This window comes from Cervus canadensis, chromosome 12 (genome assembly GCF_019320065.1).
Source record: "Cervus canadensis isolate Bull #8, Minnesota chromosome 12, ASM1932006v1, whole genome shotgun sequence".
NCBI classification, from domain to species: domain Eukaryota; kingdom Metazoa; phylum Chordata; class Mammalia; order Artiodactyla; family Cervidae; genus Cervus; species Cervus canadensis.
Window position 1 is genome coordinate 30920648 of NC_057397.1, and position 19754 is coordinate 30940401.

The window sequence follows — 19754 nt, forward strand, 5'->3', positions numbered from 1 at the left end:
TGAAATAGCTCAACTGGAATTCCATCACATCCACTAGCTTTGTTGGTAGATATACTATGGTGATGTAATGTATGATGACAATCAGCATCAGTGATGTGATGGACTATGAAGATGTAACATCACTTCTGTGATTTTCTTGCCCAAAATACATGCCTTCTGTCTAATCATCTGACATACCCAGATTGAGAGACATTCTGCAAAAGAATGACCGGTACTCATCCCAAATATTAAGATCAGGAAAGACCAAGGAAACCTGAGGAATTGCCCCAGACTGGGGGAGACCACGGAGGTATAATGACAGAATGGGGTTCTGGATTAGATTCTGGGATGAAAAGGGGGCATTAGTGAGAGAAAATGGGGAAAGGTGAATAAGATGTACAGCTTAGCTAATAACATTTCCTGGTTTTGATCATCACACTAGGACCAAGTGAGGGTTAACATTAGAGGGAGTTTACCTAGTGCATAAGGTTTGTGACCTCTCTGTTCTGCTTGTAAACTTTTTTCTAAGTCTATAATTCCTTCAAAATAAAGAGATTTTTTTTTAATTCATAGTTGCAATTCCTAAATTTCTTCCTATCTGGTTTTTTTTTTTTTTTTTTTTTTGCCATACACATCCTCTTTTCCCTGTTTTCTTTCTTTGACTTGGTCCATTTTGAGAGAATATATTCTTTTATTTTTCTTTCTTTCTTTTCTTTTCTCCTGTTCTTTCTTCCTTTCCCATCTGTCAGAATCTGGGAGCAGCAGAGAAAGTTTCAGGGTTTTTAAAATCACTCTCCTCCATTTATACTCAGCCCCAAACTCTGGTGTTTGCTTCTTTGTAGTAACTCATTCCCATTAGGAACTGAACAATGAATATTCCTGAACTCGACAGATTTGCAAAGACTTTTTTCATTGCTAAAGCACACTGTCTTTGTACTATAATCTTTGAGGCAGAAGTCATACATTTTAGAGATCCACATGCACCTGCCTTGTCTAGAAACTGCTTTAAACTATTTAAGGAAAGATTTTCTTGATAAATATTATGAATCTTTAAACAGCCAGCTATTCAGCTAAGCACAGAACAAGCTGCATGCAGGTGATAGAACTGTGATTTCTGTCCCAGGAAAACGGGGTGGGGTGGGTGGGGTGGTGGAGTGCAGAGCAGGTGTTTCTAGCTTGCTCACTTCCTGTTTTCAGTGTCTTAACTATTAGTTGCTTAAATATTGAATAATGACATAGATGAGATAGTGAACAGGAAGCTGTCATTCAACCTTATTTTGAAATGATTTAGATGGCTTTTGAAGTAAATATCAATCCTTTTGAACAGTGTATCAGTGGTATTTTTACTCTTTTTTAAAATTTGATGTATTTATTTATTTTTGGCTATACTGGGTCTTTGTTGTTGCTCAGGCTTTTCCTAAGTTTTGGCAAGCGGGAGCTGATCTCTAGTTGTAGTGTGCTGGCTTCTCATTGCAGTGGCTTCTCTTGTTGCAGAATATGAGCTCTAGGGTGCTGGGGTTTCAGTAGTTGCGGCCTGTGGGCCCAGTAGTTGTGGCTCTTGGGCTCTAGAGCACAAGCTCAATAGTTGTGACACACAAGCTTGGTTGCTCCACTGCATGTGGGATCTTCCCAGATCGGGGATCGACCCTTGTCTCCTACTCTGGCAGGTAGATTCTTTATCACTGAGCCACCAAGGAAGCCCTATTTTGATTCTTAAAAGCATTAATTTTGAAAATACTCAGACGATGATGTCTTTCTCCTTCTTGAGTGTCTCTTGATGTTAAATATATCATTGCAATAACACTCTCCACTCAAATGTTAAGGGTATGTTGAAAGTGAAGTGAAAATGATAGTCACTCAATCATGTCTGACTCTTTGCCAACCCCATGGACTAGATAGTCCATGGAATTCTCCAGGCCAGAATACTGGAGTGGGTAGCCATTCCCTTCTCCAGGAAATCTACCCAACCCAGGAATCAAATCCAGGTCTCCCACATTGCAGGTCGATTCTTTACCAGCTAAGCCACCAGGGAAGCCCATGGTATGTTAAATAATTACTAATACGATGCAGAATTAGAAGTGATTGTCCTTATTTCTTTCAGGGAGCAAGAGTTCAGAACACAGCAAAGAATTTGGGAGTCAGAGACCGGACTCCACAATCTGCTCCAAGGTGAGTGATTCCCCAGGTCTGCTCTTCACAGAGGTCTTGCTACCATGTCCCAGACAGTGTCCCTCATAGCTTGTGCAGCCACCGCAAGATACACCCAGTCTACTAGTGAATGTACTCATGGAAATCAGCCTTGTAAGCATTCCGTGGCTCAATGTGCTTAGGTGTAAATGTTCTCCGATTAAATGAAATTTTAGGTGAAGCAAACTTAAGAGGTAGCATTACCAACATTATTCTGTTTTGCAAGTTCCATCCTGAATTCAAAAACAGAAGTCCACCCAGGTACTACTAAAATAGATGTTCCAACTGTGCCAAGCCACCAAAATGCCATTTCCACTTACACTTCTACAATCACGTGTGCTGTTCTCTCTGGTGTGATGGGTTTTCTCATTGTGTCTTATGAAAAACTGCTCCATAACCACAAAACTCATGTTAGGTATCATTTTCTCCTTGAAGTTGTGGTTTTCTTATCTCTGTGTTCCCACAGCATCTTGGGTATTGATCTGTTATAACTCTGATTTTGCTGCAGTATGTTGTTACCTGTCTTTCTACCCAAGTTGGATATGAGTTTTTTAGAGGCAGGGAAGATTCTTTTTGGATTTTATTCATTGCTCATCATAGTGCCTACATAGAATATTTGAACAGACTTTGAGAATGTGTGAATGGATAAATCAATTAATGAGCTTTTTGTTCGTTATCCTACCAAATGTTCACAGCACACATATCATCATGAGAAAGGACTTATGGACAAAGGACTAATCCACTTTTAAATGAAACATGGAAACAACCATCAAAGAAATGTTCCTTTGATTTTCCTGGTGACATTAGGGTAGACAGCCATCTACCTTGAAGTAGGGCAGAGTTAAATAACTTCTTTTACATTTGATTGTATACATTTGCATTTTAACAAAATGCAAGCATTTCGAGTGCTGTCACAAACAAGACGCTTTTTGTTACTATTTACAAAGCAGTTACCAGAATGCGAATGATGACTGCAGCATTTGTGAAGTTATATTTCATTCTGAAAATCTGTGTGCAGTGGAAGTATTTTCAAAAGGGAAAACTATTTCCCCCTTAAAGTGAATGTAGTCCTCAAGTTCTAATTGCATTTATTTTCAATGCTGACTCCTAACTCTATTTAATCCTCAAGTCTTGTTTATGTTATTGTTCATAGTTGATTAAATGAGAGTCTAAGTCTTTCTCTTGCTGAAGAATCACTTTACATAGGCATTCTCTCTCCTGGACCTTAGCAGCCATAGTATATTTGGATAATAAACCCAGTGAAGCTTTAAAATTCCAAGAAGAAAACAAGATAATGGCTCGGCGAGGTCTTCTTATCTGGGACTTACAAACACTAATGAACAGAGGGGATGAGACTTAAGCATTCTGATCAATAAACCAGTGTGCAACCTCAACATGAGAAAAGAAACTGATGAGCTCACTGTTTTGTTTATTGGGTTACATTTAAAACACTTGAAGCAAAAAAAAAAAAAAACGTGCTAGCTCTAAAGTGGACATGTTTTACAAGGGGTTAATTGCTCTGAGAGAGAAATCTAGAGTAATTTTTCAATTTTAGTTATGCTTTCATTCATTCTACAAATATTTATTGAGGATTTCATTCATTCTACAAATACTGATTGAGGACTTAAGAAATGGAAAGCACTCTGCTATGCCAGGTGGAGAATGCAAGCATGAGATAAAAATGGTTCCGGCCCTCAAAGAGCTTTCAGTTAAAGAGGCCAGGCTCCTCTGTCCATGGGATTTCCCAGACAAGAATACTGGAGTGAATTGCCATGCCATGCATGCCTGGTCTCCTGCATCTCCTGCTTTGCAGGTGGATTCTTTCCTGTTTGGGCCACCAGGGAAGCCAGAGCAAAACACCACAAGGCCAGGGAGAAAGTGAGAAGTGCTCTGTGAGGGCACAGGGAAGGCGCTAAGGACTGCAGGGCACCTGGGATCCCCCCATCTGGGAACGAGGATTTCTGCCCTAAAGACAGCGATTTGAAGAACACGTTTGTCTCTCAAGACCAGGCCCTCCATAGGCAAGGGTAACGTTTCTAGAAACACCTTCAGAGAGATATTTTGCTGTCTCTATACTGACATAGTATTTGATTCAAATCCCCAACCAGTCTCTATTACAGCTTTCCTTTCTCCATCCACTGCCTTTGATTTTTTAAAATTCACTCAGCAAACATATATTGAATTTCTGCTGTGTGACTGTAGATGTCAGGCACTTTGATAAAAGCTAGGGATAAAGACATAATCCCCTCTACCCGTCAGTGAGGTGTCAGAGAGCAACAACTGAATAAAATGAAAATAGTATACAGTGTGTGTGTGATAAGGACCATGACAGTGCAGCCACTATGAAAAACAGTATGGAGGTTCCTTAAATAACCACAGATTGAACTACTGTGTGATCCAGCAATTTCACCCCAGGCAGGTATCTGGAAAAAAGGAAAAAACTAACTCAAGAAGATGCATGTACCCCCAATGTTCATAGCAGCTCTGTTTACAGTAGTAAGACCTGGAATCAACTAACTGAATTCAGAAGATGTGGTACCTATATTATATATGTATATAAATGTGTAAATGTATGTATACATACACACAATGAAATACTACTTAACCTTTAAAAAGAATGGGCTTCCCAGGTGGTGCTAGTGGTAAGGAATCTGCCTGCCAGTGCAAGAGACCCAAGAGACATGGGTTCGATCCCTGGATAGAAAATGTCAACCCAATCTAGTATTCTTGCCTGGAGAATCCCATGGACAGAGGAGCCTGGTGGGCTACAGTCCATGGGATCACAAAGAGCCAGACATGACTGAAGCAATTTAGCACATAAAAAAGAATAAAATTCTTAAAAAAAAAAAAAAAAAAGAATAAAATTCTGCCATTTACAGCCATGTGGATGGACCTAGAGAATATTATGCCGAGTGAAATAAATCAAATACTATGTGATGTCACTTGTATGTGGAATCTAAAAAATAATGCAAATGAAACTGCATGTAAAACAGAAACAGACTCACAGACATAGAAAACAAACTGTGGCTACCAAAGTGTAGAGGGAAGGGGAAGGGGCACATTAAAGGTGTGAGATAATAGATACAAAGACTATATATCTAATAGATAAACAACAAGAATTTATTGTACAGCAAGGAATTTATTATATACCCTTTATACTGTAATAACCTATAATAGAATAAATCTAGAAATATACTAAATCATGGTGCTGTACCCCTGAAATCACACAATGTTATAAAGCATATATATATTTCAATTTTTAAATAAAGAACCATGATAGGAATAGCACAGATTGCCATGGGAACATAGAAGAGACCCATAACTGAGTCCAAGGATGGAGGGGAGAGGTCACAAAGAATTCCTGACCCCATCAGCATGGTAATTAATAGATGTCTTCCTGAGCTGATGCAGTGACCCCAGTGCTGAGAGAACACATCGCATTCTGACAGCTACACCTCGACTTCTGTGACTGATGATTCAATGTGATTTAAGAATGATACAGAGCGAAGCTGGAGACATAGGCAGGGGCTGGATCAGGAAAAGACTTGTGCCAGATACTGAAGAATTTTCATGGTAACACGAAGCCAACAAAGAGCCATGAATAAACCATCTTTCTTTTTGGAAGATTTGGATTTTAGCGTTTATGTCTGGCAACGTTAGGAGGAGTCATTTGAGGACAAAGGAGACTGAAAGCAGCAGATGCTTTGGACACTACTAGTCATTGTAGGAGGTTAGTGAAGAGGAAGATTCTAGGATGACCACCAGATCTCTGGTTTGGATGATGGTGGTGAAAGGTTCTAGTCACTGAGATAGTAGATACAAGAAAAAAAGAGCATGTGTAGAAACAGACGATGAGCCTTAGTTGGTGATATTACACTGAGGCCCAGTGGGACATGGAGATGCTGTTGTGGACGATGCAAACGAGGTTCCTCCTCCTTGTAACTAGCACACATTGACTGGTCAGAGCAATAAATATATCTTCACTAAGAACCAGGTATTACATTCCAGATAATGGCACACTGCTCTTATTTTCTATTACATTATAACTTTGGCAAGTGTTGTGTAATGAAAATTTGATTTTCTTCATTTGCATAATTGTAGTTTGTGTATATTTATATCATATTTGTAGACACAAAATGATTTTGGATCCAGGCTGCTAACATGTGACCTTACTTAGGTTATTTACCTTTCTTAGACAGCTTTTCCGTCTATAAAATGGAGGCAGCTGCCCCAGGACTGAGCGCCCAGGTAGTGCTCATGCGTGCTCAGTCATGCCTGACTCTTTGCGACCCCATGGACTGTAGCCCACCAGGCTCTTGTATCCATGGGATTCTTCAGGCAAGAATACTGGGGTGGGTTGCCATTTCCTTCTCTAGGGGATCTTCCCAACCCAGGGATCAAACTTGTGTCTCTTGCATCTCCTGATTGGCAGGTGGGTTCTTCGGGACAGAGTATTGTTGATAATTTCATCTGTTTTGTGGTCTCCTTTAGCACAGCTCTTCTTTGTGCCTTGTTGAAAAATGAAAGCTGTGATCTGTGTAGACTGAAGTTTGAGAATCCTGCTCTCTGCAGCCTTGGATTTGAGCTGGAAATACCAGCTCCAGGATGGCTGCCTGAGCCCAGCAAGAAAAGAAGAAAGTGGAGCTAGAAACCAATCTTTATCTTGTAGGGCCCGTGGTGTGCACAAGTGGCATGAGGATGTGGCAAAAGCCCTAATGTCAGGCAAACAAAAGCCTCCATTCCCTCACTGTTTAGATGCCAAAAAGCAAACAGATCAGCACAGAGTGAAAGTCCAGTTCTTACCTATTACATTTTACTACCACGCCTGATCTGCCTGTTCTCAATTCCCAGAGCCTGCAAGTTCCATTACAAATGTGTCTGGACTCAGATAACCCTGAGTCCCTTCCAAGAACCCTCTGCCAAGTGGAATGTGCCCAGCTCTGCTGCGGTACCCAGAGCTATTACTTCATTAGGTGAATGCAGGGAGTAGCCTTTTCTCCAAATTGCGAGGCAGTCTTTTCAAAGACTGCTCTACACAGTGGCATTAGCCACATTATGTGGAAACGTGCAGTCCAAGGTAATGGCAGGTGACTTCTCAGCCCAGACCTCACGGGGAAGGACATTTGCCACCCAACCGACTGTTCCTGTTCTACTTGAGGCCTTTTCACTCATTAGGCAGCACTGTCAGGAAATAAAATGAAATGAAAGAGAAGAATGCTCCCTTCATTCTATTATTCCAGCTCTGGGAATGCAGTTTGAAGCAACACCATATTCTTCAGCTGCACAAGCAGCTTTGAAGTCTATCAGCTCAATTTAACGTATACTTTGCTCCGGGAAGGATGAAATAAGCTTTTCTAGTGTGAGATGTCCTTATTTCAGCATTCATTTTCTTCCGTGGAGATGACACGTACAGTATTAAACACCTTGCAGACTCCAAAGGCAATTACTTCTTGTCTGGGTTTCCAGAATGGGAAAGTTATTTTGCTTAACTAGATTTCTAACTTGATATCAAATCTTTTTCGTTCTCCCCCACCCTTTGATTTTGAATGACTGTGGGATTAAATGTTGAAGGGAGAGGAAGTTTATAATTTGCTGAATTTGTCAGCAGCTCATTTAAACTGTGTTTAATTTCATCTGTAAAAGAGAGTGACTCAGCACAGAGACCCCCTGGGTTTGGAGTGCTTTTAACACAGAGCAAAGTTGGACTTCTCTGGCAGTTCAATGGTTAAGACTCCATGCTTCCAATAAGGGGTGTTGGTTTGAGCCCTGGTCAGGGAACTAGGATCTCACGTGCTGTGTGATGTAGCTGAAAAAAAAAAAAAAAAAAAAGAATGTAAAATGGAGTAAAGTTGAAATCTGCACCTTATATTTCTAGAGCATCAGACTAAGCTCTGAAGTAGGACCATCATGGCCACATTCTTATCGAGGACTCCAGGCTTACAACCAGCTTCATTATATCCGCTGGTGTTGACTCAAAGTATAAAGGTTAGTCGCTCAGTCGTGTCCAACTCTTTGGGACCCAATGGACTGTAGCCCACCAGGCTCCTCTGTCCATGGAATTCTCCTGGCAAGAATACTGAAGTGACTTGCCATGTCCTTCCCCAGGGGATCTTCCTGACCCAGGGATTGAACCTGGGTCTTCATTGCAGGCAGGTTCTTTACTATTTGCACCCCCGGGGAGGCCCACCTGTTCTCTCAGCTTTGGCCTTAATAATGGGCGTGCTTCACGCATCACTACTGAAGCAGCTATATCCATCTTCATTTGGTTCTGGAGTTAACAGTCAACCATGCAGAAGAGCATGAAGCAGTAGACCTTGTATCATCTTCCAGGTTCCGTGCCCCGAGCTTTGTCTGCATGCTGTCTGGTTTCAGAAAACTAGACCTGGGAGGCAAAGAGAGCATCTTGGGGCATCTCCACCAGTTCAGACGGATTCCTTGGCCCCCTTGAATCTCCACCTGATTCTGTTGACAAGGGAATGACAGTGTGGACAGAGCTGGGCAGGTGTTCCGTAGGAAACACCAGCTCCTTGTGCCTTGAGAGTCAGGCCTCAGGACTGTGTCTCATCAGCCTAGCCTTGAGCAACTGCCAGCACCAGCAGGATGGTACAAGTGAGGCAGAGATCTAGAACTTGGAAAGTTAGGAATGACTTAAGAGAGAGATGCTATGTTGCTGCAAGATAATCATAATAGATATGATGCTAAATGCCTCCTAGATTTCAGAGCATCACTTTTGCTACCAGCAAGGTGAGCAACCCAGATTGACACTCTGGAGCAGAAGCAGCTGGTGTAAAAATGGGCGCATTGCCTAGTCAGTGGGCATGTAGATGTGCAAAGAGACGTGGGTGTTTTGTGATAACAGAACCAAAATTTTAGAGTTTGCTAACGTGCATGCAATTTTTAGTGAAATACGTGATAGGATCTTGACTGACTCCCAAACCAAGAAGTTCTTGTCAATGTATTTGTCATAGCAATGAAAACATCTCAAGTGATGTCAATGTGCTGGGTCATTGTCACACCTTCTCATGCCTTTTCTAGGCTGTACAAGCTATGTGAGCCGCCTCCCCCGGTTGGAGAGGAATGAGGAGCATCTTCAAGGAACCAGACAAGCAGAAGCTTCTGAACACTGGATGAGACAAAGAACGTGCTGGCTAAACATCCTCCACTCAACATAGAGAAATGGACTTTTTTCTCTGACTCTTTCATCATGCTGTAAATAACTAATGTTCAGCTTGTACTTAGATGTTTGTGCTGGAAATGGATAGATGTCCATTCAAACAACTCGGCTTCACAAACTGATCTCTCTCTGTGTTAACATGAATTATTCATCCTGGAGATTATATGAAAAAAGATCCGAGATGAAACATTAACCATTGTGCCTCCTTTCCCATCTTTTGAAATTACTATGTTGCATTTGCTTTTTATCTTCTCCAAATGGAGCATGTAATTATGGATATTTCCATTTGAAGAAGTCTGTCCTTGGAGAAACCTGGCCACACTTTCCAGGTGATCACACAGAAATGTGACAGACGGCAGTGACTGGGCTTCATAGGTTTTCGGTCTCCTGCTTGCATCTGAGAAAGTCATTTGTGGGTGAAAGGTGAGGAGCATCCTTTACTCTTTTTCAGTAAGAGAAAGAGTATTTCTCAGTAGAGGAGAAGAATGCTGACTGAGGCCTCCAGCAGCATCTTCCTCCAGCTGCTTTCAGGGACGCTTTCTGCTTGTGGAGCGTTCCAGCGACCCAGTGCTGTCCTTGATCTCCGAAATGAACATGGCTTCCTTGGATAATGAGTCCTGAAGCTGGGACGTAGGTGTCCAGGGGTGGGGAGAAGCAGGGGTTGGGAAGGATTGGGAGGACGACTAGGGTGAAGCAGGGGAAAATAAACCATTAAAAAACTCAACCTTTAAATTTGAAAGATACCCAAAACTCTTATTCAGGCTTTCGTATATGAGATGTCAGACTCTTAGAGAATACACCATACTGAGTGTGTTTCTATCAAGGTAGTATATGTATAAGATGAGAAAATAAAGCTTTATTTGTTGAAATTTAAAAGGACTGTTAGAGACCTTGATAATTTATGAAAGTACAAAGTATATTCTATTTTTGTTCTAAAGTTTACATAATGTTTATCTGTCTCCATTGATAAAATATTAATAACATTTCCTTAGCATAGTGAAAACCGTAATGTTGATTTTAAATCTATAATTTTCAAAACAGTTAAATGCCTGTGCTGTGATTGTGATACTTATGTGGATTTAGATTAATTTCCTATATGAAATGCTTTCCATAACTAAAGTAGTTACACACCATTACTAAATTTTAATTTATGAAATTTGATAATAGTTTTCAAACTCATTAAAAAGCCTTCATCACTAGCAGTTGTGTATTCAATAACAGAAACACTGTTATGTGTGTTTGAGGTCTTCATGTCCTGGTCAAGGTAATAAATGTTATTTCGCATAGAAGTACTGAAGACTTTCATGATAAGTACATATTTATAACGAAAAATAAACCAACATCAGAGTTTTCAGACAAAAAAGTTGAACACTTTGAATTTAATGAAGATATAACCTTAATATAAATATTTACATTAAATACGTTCTTAATTTTCAGGGCTTTAACACTTTTGATACTATTGCCAGTAATTCTGAAGGTCCATGAAATTAGTAAACTGTGATGTTCCTGTTACTGACAATTTGATTACATTTAACATGGGAATAATGAGTGAGCAAAACTGATTAACTAGCAAGTACTTTTCATGTTGTCATTACTGTTCTCTGATCACCACCCTGAAAGCCGTATTCCTTGTTAAAGGTATGAAGAGGCCACTTAAACATTTCAGTCATACTTTGTATTTCATAGGAGAAATTATCTGCTATTGTAGTATTTATAAATTAGCATACTTTAAGATTGAACCTCTATATAATAGAATGTACTTAATACTATTTTAAGGGTTAAACATGGTGTAAGTGTACCATCTATCAATGCTTGGCACTTAATAAAAGCTCAAAAGTTAGTGATGACATGTTGCCATCAATCACTGTGATTTTTTATTGTAATGAAAACTGTAGCTAAAACCTAAGTAATTTCTCTGTGCCAAGCAATACCTCCAGGTCCTTTGCCGTAGTTTCTTGTTATTGCTTCATTAATCCTCATAATGATGCCTTGAGGTGATATTCTTAGCGTCACCCCTGTTTTATGGTTGAGGAACTGAAGCAAAGAATGGTTCAGTGACTTGCCCAGGATCACATGGCCAATAAGTGGTAGAACCAGGATCTGAGCCTAGGAAGTCTGCCTTCTTAATACATTGTGTTACTTTCCCTTATTAATATAGGAAATGTTATAATACTGCCAGTTATTTGTTAGTAAAGTTGGAGTTCTGTGTGGTGTGGGCCATTACATTATATGTGTTATATTGAGAAAAAAGTGAATGAAAACATATAAAGTGCCTCTAAATATATAAAAATCACAGGATATGCTAGACATTTTGCCATTCTGGATAGACATTATGAAGTAACCTAATGCTATTGCAATCTGAAAAGACATGATCTATTCTTCATAATTAAAGAAAATAGTTTTAGATATGTTTTAAAAGTGTTGCATAGTACATTATATAAAATCTGACTGATTCCAAAACAGTGGTGACAGCGAAAAATCGTGTGATTGAATGAATAAGGACAACTCTTCAACACCACGATGTACCCCTGCGTGACAGTGGACATTCGATTGACCTTGAGCTTTTATGCAAGCTCGGGCATGTTCAGGGTGGTATGACCATAGATTGGCCTTGATGTGACCATAGACTGGCCTTGAGTTTTTAGAATGGGTTTATCTAAATGCTCACATACTCTTCTGCAGCCAGTGTACCTTTAAACGTTACAAAAGCCTGCTAACAGTTCTTCCAGGTTTTCCCAACTTTGCAGATAAGTGTGGACCTCTGCCTGTCTCCACCTAAAATGGGAGGTCACGCCTAGAAATTTTGGTTCTTAATATGGGACTGATTCATTAATACTTGTTTTTTTTTTCCATAAATACTTGTTAACTAGTAAATCGTGGTCAAGAAATCTGAAACCTTCCATTGTACCTTACAAAGTTTTCTTACTAAATATTAAAAATTAATATTAAAGGTATGAGTAATTTGAGGAGACTAGAATTTTACACCTATTTCCATTACATTTAATGAAAAAGAATGGAAGACAGAAAGAACAAAGGAAATAAAGAGGGATGGGGAAGGGAGGGAGGGAGGAAGGAAAGAACTTTTGTACTGGTTTTACTTATACTGGATATATAATGTTGAATTTAGAATCTAAGCTTTATTTTATGAACCAGTATCCCCATCTTAGGAGTCTCATACTATTTTCTGTCTTTTCAAATCACATTCTTCTAGTGATTTAGATTCCCTGTGCGTTCAACGGCCACTCTTCTTGCAGCAACAATGTTCAATTTATTGAAGTTAGATTAATTTCTCATGATATTATAACATATGACATTGTAATGATATTGGTTCTGACTCTATTAATTTAAATTTTGTGATGAATTCAGAACAGCATGATACTGACCTTGGCACTAACTGTAAAAGCCAAGAAAATGAATGGGTAAAAAAATCCTGAGTGGCATATTAAGTCATTTAGGAAAACAAACTATTTTCTACTCTTTGGACACATTCTACCAGCAAAACTAATTTTACTGACTTGGAAGCATTCCTTTGAGTTACTGTATGTATTTGAAAATAATAAATTTGTAATTAAAACACTACTCTTTCATTAGTTCATATAGTTCCTATGTAGCATGGTTCAGTGTAGAATAGAAGGCATATTTTTATTCACCTATGTATTCAGTAAAACATAAAGTTGAAATTTAAAATGACTAATCTTAAGTCATTTTCATTTACCTTTTACTTTAAAGGTAATTTTTAGATTTTCTTCACTAGCTGAATTTACAAATAGTGAAACTAACCTTTAGCATGTGATTAAATTGCTTCTGAATTTTAAAATTTATGTTTAATTTTTAAAGGCTTTTTTAAGTGAATTATCATACAAAATGATAGTTCAGTTATGATCCCAACATTAGTAGCAGTTATTTCATTAACAGGTGTATATATTAATCGATTTGCTGAATGAATTGTCAGTTGTCCTATGTAAGTATGAAGACAAAAATTTTGGAAATGGTTTAGGACAATCTGAACCTTGATTAAGAAAAATATTCTGTATTTTATAAAGCTTTCCACATTTAGAGATGAGCCTCAGAAAAGTTTCATTCTTTATGAAGCAGACAAGTTGGGATAAGCTTCCGGCAGGTGTCTGGACCAAGGGTGGGCTCAGGCTGATCCCTTTTACATACAGTGGCCACAACCTTTGAAGGTGCTGTGATTCCATAGTCGTTATTATGGTTAGTCTTTTGTTTTCGAAAAATAAGTTTTGCTTTTAACAGTAATCTCAGCGTTCATATTGCCAAGTTGTGCTTGACCTCCTTCACTCAGGATAGTTTGCTTCTCATTGAGAAGACATTTCTGAAGTCTACTAGGTTTACTAAGAGATAAATATATATTTTATATACATATATTAATATTTATAATGTTTTGTTTTTATGATAATACATTATAAGAATGACTTAGATTCTTCTGTCTTATTTAGTATGAAGGTATGAAATATGAAGTGGTTTGGTATATTGAATATGTGTCTAAATATGCCGTAAGTGTCCCTGGTAGGCCATCTTTTGATCACTGGCACTAGTCTGCTACTTAGTCTGGAGTCTATTGATCTGGCTTTGCCATCAGAGGTAGTTGATTAAGAACAAAATTATTGAATTCTTAAATGATAGTTCTAGTAGAAATAGAAAGCTTTGGACAGCTCATTTGGGGTCAAATTACAGAATAAATATTATCCACTCATGTGTCATTCAACAAACGTGTTTGAGAATTCACTTTGTCAAAGGCACAGTTGGTGGGCTGCCTTTATGCGTTGCATGTATTTGGTTCAAAAATCTTCTCAGTGTCTCCTCCACGTTAATCTCCTTTGTGTCTTTTTCCTGTAGTGATGTTATTTGTAATGCAAACTTACTCTAATACCATGTAGATACCTATATTGTATGATTTCAAGAATACTAAGTTGATAAAATGCTCTAGAAAGCATACATTTAAACTTAAGTATCTAATCCCTCAAACAAATTTACTAGAGTTTCAGACGAATATATATTTTTGTAACTGCCAGGTAAATGAGTAGAACATAGCTTTTTTGTTTAAAAATATTTTTATAAGTATGCATTTACACAGTATTCATTATTTTAAACATTAAAATATCAAGTGGGTTCTATAAATAGTGATTCTTTTGAATATATCCATATTTAACATTGTATAACACCCACATTTTAATGACAAATGTCATATGAATGTTATTATAGTAGTGTGTTTTTCCCTTTGTAAAATATACATGTAACATAGTTTGAATCTCTCAGTATTTTGTGCATGGATAAAATAATCAAGTGTATCATGTATTTTATATCATTTATTTTTGTCTGCATAAAAGACTAGAGTAGTAACATTGTATCATGTGTCAAAAAATAATAAAGTGAAATGTAGTATGACCATTTCAGTTTCTATCCATTTAATCAATTCTTGTTATGTTTTCACCTGTTTAAAATATGCATGAAACAGAGCTTTTCATCGTTTAAGAATTCACAAGCTCAATAGACGAAACTTTGATAAACATATGAAACAAATCTACAAATATTAACTAAAGTGAGTTGCAGAGATAGTAACTGCTAGGAAAAGAAGCTAAATAGGGGCAGGAAAGCTTCATGGAAAGAGACTGTGTGTTCCTTGAATTAACGAGCCAGTCTATCAAGGTTTATTCAGTACCTGTTGTGGATAAGCCCTTACCATGGTTGCTGAGGGTGTTATAAATGCATATAATTCCCAGACTCTACAGTTAAAGAACTTGGTAATATAAATGATTATCATAGTGCACAAACTAAAATGGTAATTACCAAAAAAAGGCACTACACATTAATACAAAATGAGGGGTAGGACAATGAGAAATATGTACTATAGAAATACAAGTAATTTAGATTCAACCCAACATCTCTTTATTGGGGATCTAGAAATTTCTTAACAGGTTCTGAGCTAAGCTGGATAATTAGTCCTTAGAAACATATATGGCTATTGCTCATGTGGAGTTTACAGTTCTAGAAGGGGAAGGCTAACCAGAAAACACAAAAACAATGAAAGTTGGCCAGGTCAGTGTTCAGAATGTGTAAGATTAAGCAACAGAAGAAGTGGACGCAGCCTTGTAACAAGAATAGCTTGTACTGAGATGCAAATGTGCCAGATATTTTGGTAAGATGGTGAGTAAATTAGTTTGAATAGAGGATGAAGACTTGTGAATATGATAACTAATAATGCTGAACATTTTACCTGAGCTTTTGGCTGTTAATATAAATGATTTTGGGGCTTCCCTGGTAGCACAGATGGTAAAGAATCTGCCTGCAATGTGGGAGACCTGGGTTCGATACCTGAGTTGAGAAGATCCCCTGGAGAAGGAAAAGACTACCCACTCCAGTATTTTAGCCTGGAGAATTCTGTGTCACAAAGAGTCAGACATGACAGAGCAACATTCACAAATAATGATTTGAATGAATTATCTATTTAGATGCTTGCACATTTTTATTGAGCTTGTTGCTTTTTATTATTAAATTATAAATTTCTTTATATACAAAAAAAAAAATTTACGGATGTGATTAGAGAGAGATATGGATTGAAAAGAAGGTTGAATCTGGATGGTATAGGTGTCTCAGTGCCAGGCTAAGAAGTCTGGACATTTTACAGGGAAGAAAATTGAGACATCTAGTTAATAACAATAATAAAAAATTATGAAATCCCAGTGAGGAGTTTGAAAAACTTGTATGCTGTTGACTATATACACCACCTCAGAAAAGTGGAAGGAAATAATCATTGGAGGAAACAAAAATCAATAACTACATTTTACCTTTTGGAGACTGCTGTTATATTGAGATTGCAAGTTTAATACAGTAATAAGAAAAACTGGAATGAACAAATAGAGGTTATTTGTTTTAGAGCAGCAGTCCAGACACTGGTGTTCCAGAGTCGCTATTAGGTTGCTATTAGACACACATACAAAATGTATTTTGTGGTCAAAATTGATTTTAAGAAACACAGACTCAAACAGATTTTCTTTATCATAGACTTCTCTGACCTTTTAATATACTTATAAAAATCACAACTTCGGAAGAGAGAGGTGATGTGTTTCACAACTCACTAGAAGAGAGGACGTGTTTCATAGAAGATTTGCTATTTTCTTGGAATTCAGTGGGGCACAAAGTGGGAAAACTGTTCTAAAAACTTCATGATAACATAAAGGGGAAAAAAGGTAAACAAGAGATGGGGCAGCCAGTTATTACTGGTTTGGTGGGGGTGGGGAGGAAAGCTTTAAGGCTTAAAGGAAGAACTACTGACAAATTTTTTTTTGTTATCTATTTTTGTTTTATTTTTTACTAATATAGTTAACTTGCAATGTTGTGTCAATTTCTGGTGTATAGCAAAGGACATTGACATAAATGAACAATAACAGTGGATTAGAATTAAAATCAGGCTGTGATATTGTCACCATTCATCCATGTTCAGAACGATAGGGGCTTGGAAGAGCATATTCCATTCAAATGCAGATATATCCTTTCTGATCATTTCAGCTTATAATGTGATGAGATGTTAGAATAGAGGATATTTTAGTGACTCAAATACTGATGGCACCAGTTTGCCATGTTTTCTGGACTAAATTTTTAATTCTCCATGGCCATGTCCAGGGTGCTTAAATTAGATGACATAAAGGTTAAAGACTAATTTTCTTTTCACAAAAAGTATTTTAAAATTTAGGTACATGAATTAAGGTATATTGGAAGTGGTCAAACAGGAGATGGCAAGAGTGAACATTGACATTTTAGGAATCAGATGACCTTTATATCTAGTACTGTGGGCAAGAATCCCTTAGAAGAAATGGAGTAGCCCCCACAGTCAACAAAAGAGTCTGAAATGCAATACTTGGATGCAATCTCAAAAATGACAGAATGATTTCAGTTCGATTCCAAGGCAAACCATTCAATATCAGAGTAATCCAAGTCTATGCCCCAAATACTAATGCTGAAGAAACTGAAGTTGAATGGTTCTATGAAGACCTACAAGAACTAAACCTTCTAGAACTACACCTTCTAGAACTAAAACCCAAAAAAGATAGCCTTTTCATCATAGGGGACTGGAATACAAAAGTAGAAAGTCAAGAGATACTTGGAGTAACAGGCAAATTTGGCCTGGAGTAAAAACAAAACAGGTCAAAGGCTAACAGAGTTTTGCCAAGAGGACACACTGCTCATAGCAAACACCCACTTCCAATAACACAAGAGAAGACTCTACACATGGGCATCACCACCAAAATCAGATTGATTATATTCTTTGCAGCCAAAGATGGAGAGGCTCTATACAGTCAGCAAAAACAAGACCAGGAGCTGACTGTGGCTCAGATCATGAACTCCTTACTGCCAAATCAGTGTTAAATTGAAGAAAGTAGGGAAAACCATTAGACCATTCAGATATGACCTAAATCAAATCCTTTACGATTATACAGTGGAAGTGACAAATAGATTCCAGGGATTAGATCTGATAGACAGAGTGCCTGAAGAACTGTGGACGGAGCTTCACGACATTGTACAGGAGGCAGTGATCAAGACCATCCCCAAGGAAAGAAATGCAAAAGGAAAAATGGTTGTCTGAGGAGGCCTTACAAATAGCTGAGGAAAGAAGAGAAGTGAAAGGCGAAGGAGAAAAGGAAAGATATACCCATTTGAATGCAGAGTTCTAAAGACTAGCAAGGAGAGATAAGAAAGCCTTCCTCAGTGATCAATGTAAAGAAATAGAGCAAAACAATAGAATGGGAAAGACTAGAGATCTCTTCAAGAAAATTAGATATACCAAGGGAACATTTCATGCAAAGATGAGCACAATAAAGGACAGAAATGGTATGGACCTAACAGAAGCAGAAGATATTAAGAATACACAGAAGACTATACCAAAAATAGCTTCATGACCCAGATAACCAGGATGGTGTGATCACTCACCTAAAGCCAGACATCCTGGAATGTGAAGTCAAGTGTGCCTTAGGAAGCATCACTATGAACAAAGCTAGTGGAGGTGATGGAATTCCAGTTGAGCTATTTCAAATCCTAAAAGATGATGCTGTGAAAGTGCTGCACACAATATGCCAGCAAATTTGGAAAACTCAGCAGTGGCCACAGGACTGGAAAAGGTCAGTTTTCATTCAGTCTTGACTGAGCAACTGAACTGACTGATTTTAAAATGTTAAGTGTGGGGTTTTCTAGACTGACATTGGTCTGCCATTTGAACATGATCTGAAGTGTTGCTGTTCAGTTGCTAAGTCGTGTCTGACTCTTTGTGACCCCATGAACTATAGCATGCTAGGCTTCCTTGTCCTTCACTATCTCCCAGAGTTTGCTCAAATTCATGCCCACTGAGTTGATGATGCCATCCAGCCATCTCATCCTCTGTCATCCCCTTTTCCTCCTGCCCTCACTCTTTCCCAGCATCAGGGTCTTTTCCAGTGAGTCAGCTCTTCAGATCAGGTGGCCAAAGTAATGGAGCTTCAGCATCAGCATCAATCCTTCCAGTGAATATTCAGTGTTGATTTCCTTTGCAGTAATACAAATATCTCACAGATTTTTTGAAGCCGTGTCTTGAAAATATGAACCCTCAGGTCATCTCCGATATTCCTTGGGATCAGGAATTTTTCATTTAGTTCAAGTGCACACACAAGAAAAATTTCAGTATAAGACTGTCTAGAAATTCAACAAGTCACAGAGCTCCTTGACTCTCTACCCTTGACTCACTATCTTGCTTTTACGTAGGAGAGATCTGTGAACTCCTTGTCAGAAAAATGATGAGATATATTATTCCAGGGCTATGTGCTGAGAGAAAAAGGCAGTGATCACCACATGATATAGTAGAGTGTTCCGTTTAGGGCACTTTAGTGCCGAAGGATGAAGACAAGTGAGGATATAAATGATGGTGCAAGAATGACTAAGGACATATAGGGACAGATTGCCAGGAAATATTAGGTCTGTTAGAAACCTCTGCCACTCAAACTGCCCTCATGTTGACTCACAGTTAAAATTGTTTATCTCAGAGGTTAGAGGTTAGGACATTACCTAATTTTAGCAATGAGGGATCTGGAAGTTACAACCAGAGAAAATAGGCTCAATGATGGTATGAAAAGTCTTTTATTTACAGTCTTAGAAAAACATATTTCAGTTTTCTAAACTATTGGTTGGAAGGATAAGCTTTCTTTCCTACTTTTTTTCTTTTTGTAAAAGAGTCTTTTATTGAATTTATTACAATATTGCTTCTGTTTTATGCTTTGGTATTTTGGCTGCTAGGCCTGTGGGATCTCAGCTCCCCAACCAGAGACTGAACCCACACCCCCTGCACTGGAAGGCAAAGTCTTAACCACCGGACCACTAGGGAAGTCATCCCACTTTTCTCTAATTGAGGTGAAATTTACATAACATGAAC

At 38.2% G+C, this 19754-nt stretch overlaps 1 protein-coding gene across 3 annotated transcripts in view; it reads left to right on the plus strand.

Annotated features, from left to right (window-relative positions):
- Positions 1–14749, plus strand: part of PREX2 (phosphatidylinositol-3,4,5-trisphosphate dependent Rac exchange factor 2) — a 285626-nt gene extending 270877 nt beyond the window's left edge. For 2 of the 3 annotated variants that reach the window (XM_043483105.1, XM_043483104.1), the window contains 2 exons: positions 2081–2148; positions 9202–14749. In XM_043483105.1, the coding sequence (XP_043339040.1) occupies positions 2081–2148; positions 9202–9247 (114 nt within the window). In that variant the 3' untranslated portion in view covers positions 9248–14749. Of the gene's footprint in view, positions 1–2080; positions 2149–8041; positions 8152–9201 lie in introns of all 3 variants that reach the window. The other variant, XR_006272238.1, reaches the window with a different exon arrangement.
- The last annotated feature ends 5005 nt before the right edge of the window (positions 14750–19754 follow it).